Source organism: Lycium barbarum, chromosome 7 (genome assembly GCF_019175385.1).
Source record: "Lycium barbarum isolate Lr01 chromosome 7, ASM1917538v2, whole genome shotgun sequence".
Lineage (NCBI taxonomy): Eukaryota > Viridiplantae > Streptophyta > Magnoliopsida > Solanales > Solanaceae > Lycium > Lycium barbarum.
In genome coordinates, this window is record NC_083343.1 from 37,978,803 (window position 1) to 37,985,045 (window position 6,243).

The 6,243-nt window shown below is 30.4% G+C and overlaps 1 protein-coding gene across 2 annotated transcripts; it reads left to right on the top strand.

The window, feature by feature from the left end:
• Positions 1–267: 267 nt before the first annotated feature.
• LOC132603392 (transcription factor bHLH35) lies at positions 268–5,772 on the top strand. 2 transcript variants are annotated; one of them, XM_060316419.1, is made up of 5 exons: positions 268–453; positions 963–1,122; positions 1,306–1,569; positions 2,192–2,362; positions 5,484–5,772. In XM_060316419.1, exons 1-5 carry the CDS (start codon positions 380–382, stop codon positions 5,571–5,573), a joined length of 759 nt encoding a protein of 252 aa, XP_060172402.1. In that variant the 5' UTR covers positions 268–379; the 3' UTR covers positions 5,574–5,772. The 2 variants fall into 2 exon arrangements, with proteins under 2 accessions (XP_060172402.1, XP_060172403.1); XM_060316420.1 differs by having other exon boundaries at positions 966–1,122.
• The last annotated feature ends 471 nt before the right edge of the window (positions 5,773–6,243 follow it).

Sequence of the window (6,243 nt, forward strand, 5' to 3'; positions counted from 1 at the left end):
TGATGAAATTCAATCAGACACATATCATTCACTCTCCAACTTGGTAGGTCAAAAGGAAACTGTTAACCCATACTTGTAAAACAGTCACTGTCTCTACAATGCCCCACCACGAGGCCTACCACCTCTCTCACTATGTGGACGGCAGGGATAAATAAGAGCTTTCCATGAAGGATCAAAAATAAAACTAAAATCAAAACATAAAAACTTTGAAAACAAAATTAAATGGAAAGCACACGTGCTCTTTTTTCTCATCTATATATGGCACTCTTCCTTCTTCTCAACTATGTCCATTTTTTTAAAAGCTTACACCCTCTTTACCCACATAAGATTTAAAGCATAGCTTGTCTCCCTCTACTTCATCCTTACTCTACCCAAGAAGATGGAGAACATCGGTGATGAGTATAAGAATTATTGGGAAACAAACATGTTCTTACAATCTGAAGAACTCGATAGGTAAACTTTCATTTATATATGGTCTATTAAATTTTCATTTATAATTTTTTCCTAGTTAGATGCTCGAATTGTTCCTATTCTTTTTCCATTTATTTTTGTGTTCTTCTTGGAGCACCAAGATTTAAATAAAAAAAAACAAAAAAAAAAACAGTGCACATAACATTCTATATTAGTAGGGTAGCATTAATGACTATTTCTACCGTTTCGAACCCATGAGCTATACGGAGTCAACTTTATGATTGATCCAAGGTCCTTTCTCTAGAACCAAGATATTAGAATTAATTTTGCTCAAGTGATTGGTTTAATTCAGGGCTGAGCCAGCAAGGGGTAAGGGTTCATCTAAACCCCTCATTGGGCAAAAATTTACATTAGATATACAAAGTTCAAATTATTTATTATCTACATATGTTAGATGTTAGAATTTCTTTAATTTTATCGTGTATTTTTTTTTTATATTTTTAAATCCTTTAGTAGAAATTTTGATTCCATCACCGATTAAACTAATGCAGCAGCTACTTCGATGAGATATCGGCATATTATGATTCAAGCTCACCGGATGGGGCACAGTCATCGATGGCCTCCAAAAACATTGTGTCCGAAAGGAATAGGAGGAAGAAACTCAATGATAGATTATTTGCACTTAGAGCTGTGGTCCCAAAAATAAGCAAGGTAATCTTGAACCTCAAATAGTGAAATTTGCTATTCTTGATTTCATTATTGCTCTTTGAAATAATAAGTACATTAATACTACTATTATTACCCCCACCTCAACCTGTTAATTTGCTGACAATGTACTATTCATGTTTTATTTTCCTTTTTAGTTGTTAATTAATTGGGTGTTTATTTTTTCAGATGGATAAAGCGTCAATAATAAAAGATGCAATTGAGTATATTCAAGAATTGCACGAGCAAGAGAGGAGAATTCAAGCAGAGATATCAGAGCTTGAATCTGGAAGGTCAAGGAAGAATAATAGCAGTCTTGAAATTGATAATAAAGATGGGAGTTTTGATTCAAAGCCTAAAAGATCAAGAAGAGTTGAACAACAGTATGGATATGATTCTTCTGGATCAAATACAAGATCACCACCATCCTCTTCCCCTGTTGATGTTCTTGAGGTAATAATTACTCCAAGAATAGAATATTAAACAGATCTTGAGAAAACACACTTTTCTCACTTTCATTATAATGATATGAGTTAATGGTAGCAAAAGGTACTTTTTTTTTTTTCCCAATTAATGTGATACAATTCGTATCTCGTTAGTCACAAGAAAATAATATTGTGACTTATAATATTTTTTTATGTAATTTTTAAATATATAATTTATTTTTTAAAAAATTAAAAAATTGTATGTCCGAATTTACGATCAAAATAATAAAGTTTAACTCTCGAAATACGAACTGTATAACATAAATTAGTACAAAGGAGTAATCAATTATTATTTTTCCCTAGTTTCACATCTCAACTATTAATTGCTCCCTCGTCATCTATCTATTAAAACACACTTTGTAGTCGATTAGTTCAACTATTAGTTATTCCTCTTTCCTACCTAACTTTCACCTAAGTATGTTTTAATACATAGATGATGATAGTTTAGATAGAAAAAAAAAATAGGTGATACTTGAGGTGTGAATTTTTTTTTAGCATTATCTCTAATGATATCCCAAAAAGAAAAGTTACTAATTATCTTCTTGTTTTATTTTTAATTTTAATTTAATGTTTTATGGGTGGGATTGCAGTTGAGGGTAAATTCAATGGGAGAGAAGACCGTGGTGGTGAGCCTCACTTGCAGCAAAAGAACAGACACAATGGTTAAAGTTTGTGAGGTCTTTGAATCTTTGAATATCAAAATAATTAGTGCAAATATCACTGCTTTCTCTGGAAGGCTTCTCAAGACAGCTTTCATTGAGGTAAGAGAATCTATCTTGTGACCTCTTTACTCTTGTTTTTATTCTCTTTTTGTTTCTTTTTTCTTTTCATTGGTTTTTCTTGTAAGTGGAAAACATCTTATCTAATGTTACCCTTTGTCTAATTTTCTATATGAGCTGTTCCCTAGTAACACTTTACACTGGTTATGAAAGTTTCTTCAAGCATCTAACACTTAACATGTGCATCCATATTAAATAAATTAAGGCTCAATCAGAATAAGGTCCAAGTTTTTTTAAGCAACATGCTAAAAGGTAGAAAGAAAAACATATAAAGTAAAGCAAGGATAATAAAATAAATAAAATACATATGCGTTTTACATTGCGTAAGCTTATTATTTAATTTATATATATTAATAAGTTAACTGAATGTTTTATGCCACTTGCATTGTTTGCTAGTTATTTATTGATATTTGATATATACAATTATAGAATTAATATTTAGATGATGTGATAGTGTAACAATATTTTACAGTATATTGATTAAACTCCTTAAGAATAAAACTTATTACTAAGGAACAAGTTTTACCGGGATTAATTATTCTGGGATGGTTATCCCACCCTTTCAAAGGAATAGAAATAACTAATCATGAGATTAGTTATATGCGATTTTATTCAAATTAAATATGGGATAAACTCATCTTAAATTTTATTTTAGGATTAATTATCTCTTATCACTCGTATCAAACGAGAGTTACTCTTGAGGAGGCTTTCGTAATTGCAAAGACTTTTTTTTTTTTTCGACAAACTGGAAAAGGAAAAAACACAATAAACATGTTTGTACAAATGCAAAATTATGTTGAGCGTGGACATCACGCTCTTACGGTTCGAGTGAACCAATTGTAGCATAAATCTTTAGCTCCTGAAATCATGACAGGCTACAGATCATACACAATATAAATCAAGAAATATATCCCTTTGTAAAAGGTATTAATATTAACAAACGTAAGCACTTAAATATTTAAATTATTTTACTCTTTTAATGAATTTGATAAATTATTGTACGGTCAAGACAATATGTAGATCAGTTTTCCAAGAAAACTTATAATATGTATTCTATTGATAGATAGGACCAAAATAATCCATGGTCCAATATTTTGACAAACTAATACATGGTCCAATACTTTTTGTCAAGGATGTGGGGCCATGTGATAATTTAGGGCCCTGCTAAGAAAATACTCCATATTTTATGGTCCACATGGAAAAAATAAAGTTCGATTATGTGCGTAGTTCAGTACATTATTAGAATTTATTATAGGGTAAGGTGGCATTATTTTATTGTGAATGATTAGCAGTAAAATCCAGACTGTCTTCTGGAAATTTCTTTACTGTAGTCTGTTGAAACTTGAAAATGTTCAAGGAGGTTAAAAGATATGATGGCCTTGTACTTAATGTCAAACAATTTCCTTTTATATATTTTTTTTCTAGAATTTTGAATTCTTTTCGCTGTTCCACAATTGGTGGATGTTCTTTTCCCCCTTAAAAACTAACAATTAAAAACCCGACTTTCGAGATCGGTTGTCTTTTTTTATTTTTATAATATGACCCAGTTTTGTGTACACTTTCTATCTTTTAATTAAAATATTTATACCGCTTATACCGTGAAAATGCTACCTTTCACTCCCTATGAGGTATATTCATAGCTAAATATATTTAAATAATTATTAAAAGACAAATTTAATTTATATAAAAAAAATATTTTGCATATTTAGTTGTATGAAATTTATAGAGAAGACGAACATTTTTTGTTAAAAAACTTTATTCACGCTTTTGATTAAAAAAGAAAATAAGCATTTTTGAAGCATGTATCTATTACACTATAAATAAAAAAGGAATAAAAATTACTTAATATGATATACCAAATGCTAGTAATATAATAACTTTCTTGTACTTTAAACTAGTATTTGTATTTTTATTTAATCAAAATCTGATGACGTATTTTTAGACCAGTATTGTTCAATTTATGAAGGGAAAGTTGATTGCTCTTCATTTGAAAATGGTTTTAACCGAAACAGAAGATACAAATATTTTGGAACAAAAGAAATTGTAAAACAGAACCAAGAAAAGGATAAATTTATTCTTAACGAAAGTGGCGTATCAAAAAAAAAAAAAAAGGTTTTCCTTTAAATGATGTTCTTGTCCGTATGTGTCTCTTGCCAAAACAATTTATTAGTAAGATTATGTCTCTAATTTCCAAAACAATCATTCACTCTCGATTCGATGCAGTAATTATTAAGTACTCCCTCCAATCATTTCTAGTTGTCATAACTTTATTAAAAATAAGTTGTTCAACATATTTGTCATTTTAGAAAAGATCAAAATATAGTTAATTTTTTTTTAAAGCTTTACTCTTACTCTAATAAATATGGGGGGAGATTAATATGTTGAAAGAAAAGTCAATTTTAAAAAATAAATAAAGATAATTTAGTCAAGTTATCTTTTTAATTACTAGCTTTTTTAATGAGCGTGCAAAATCATGTTACTGTATAATCAAACATAGCCAAGATTGTCTATTTGCCTTTATCGTTCCAGAGCTAGGTATAAACAATCGAGCACGTGGTATAATATGTGTAAAGCTGACTTCTAATTAAATCATTTTTTTCACTTGTCCCCTCGTGTTAATTGGTGCAAACACTTGAAAACCTTAAGAAGTCGTTTGGCGGGGACTAAATTATTTCAGAATTATAGTCTTAGAATGATAATTCTTGGACTAATTTATCTCATCTGGGATAAATTTAATTCCCAAATTTAATCCTGAAATATCCATCGTATTACATATACCAAAGGACCCCCAAGAACCTTTTCCGCTTAATGTGACACGGTATTCATCATTTTGAGACTTGTTTCTTAGTCTTTTGCCTTGATTTACATGCCATAGACCTTCCAATAAAACCTAGGATTACTCTAATCCCTGTATGAACTAACATAAGGTATTCTGACAAGACTAAGCTCTTTGACAATTATATAACTAGTCAATATTTTGTATGATGGATTCTGAAGTGTACTTATAAAATGATGATTTCTTACTATGCTTCTCCAATGTGAATAGTTCAATAATTTAAATTAGTAGCTAATATATAGAGTCACTTTGATTTATCTTTTCCAGGCTGATGAGGAAGAGAGGGATCTTTTGAAGTTGAGGATTGAAACTGCAATAGCTACTCTAAATGATCCAGATAGCCCTATGAGCTCTTAGAACAACAATGGCTTGGATTCAACTCTGTTTCTCCTTCATTATAATGAGAATGTATTTCGAGGAGTTCTTTGTTTTTTCCCCACGTCATTTCTACCTCGTCCTTCTTGTTCTTACAGTTTGGCCACCTTTTGTCTGGCTATGTAGTTTGTAGTTGGTGTTTTCACAAGATATCCAGTTTACCTTAAACGTTCTTTTCAAATCTCGTCTAAATTTACATATGTTTCCAACATACGATGCATTCCTCAAGGTGCGATCAAGATAGAGAGGAGACTACATTAGTGTTTAGAACTGAAGAATTAAGAGTATACCCTGTCGCGGTAAATTTTGGTCCACGAAGTAGTACGGGCTAGACCAGCATGCATCGCTAGAAAATTATTGTTTGAATATAATTATTATCTCCCTCGGTCCCAATTATATGACATTCTTTTCTTTTTAGTCAACTCCAAAAAGAATGACAGTTTTTTGAATTCAGTAAAAAAATCAACTTTAAAGTTACCTTTTTAACTTTAATAAAATGATTTCTAGCCACACAAATTTTTATGATTTATTTTAGACCCACAAGTTTCAAAAGTCTTTCTTTATCTCTTAAATTCTATGTCAAGTAAAACACCTTCATGTAGACCAATTCAACGTTACATTGGATGGTAACTTTTTTTTCCTTCTCAACCTT

Bases quoted from the DNA above. Each gene is read 5' to 3' on its own strand.
- LOC132603392 (XM_060316419.1), top strand. From the start codon at position 380: ATGGAGAACATCGGTGATGAGTATAAGAATTATTGGGAAACAAACATG. The intron at 454-962 runs GTAAACTTTCAT...AAACTAATGCAG, and splicing joins CAATCTGAAGAACTCGATAG to CAGCTACTTCGATGAGATAT. The intron at 1,123-1,305 runs GTAATCTTGAAC...TTATTTTTTCAG, and splicing joins TGGTCCCAAAAATAAGCAAG to ATGGATAAAGCGTCAATAAT.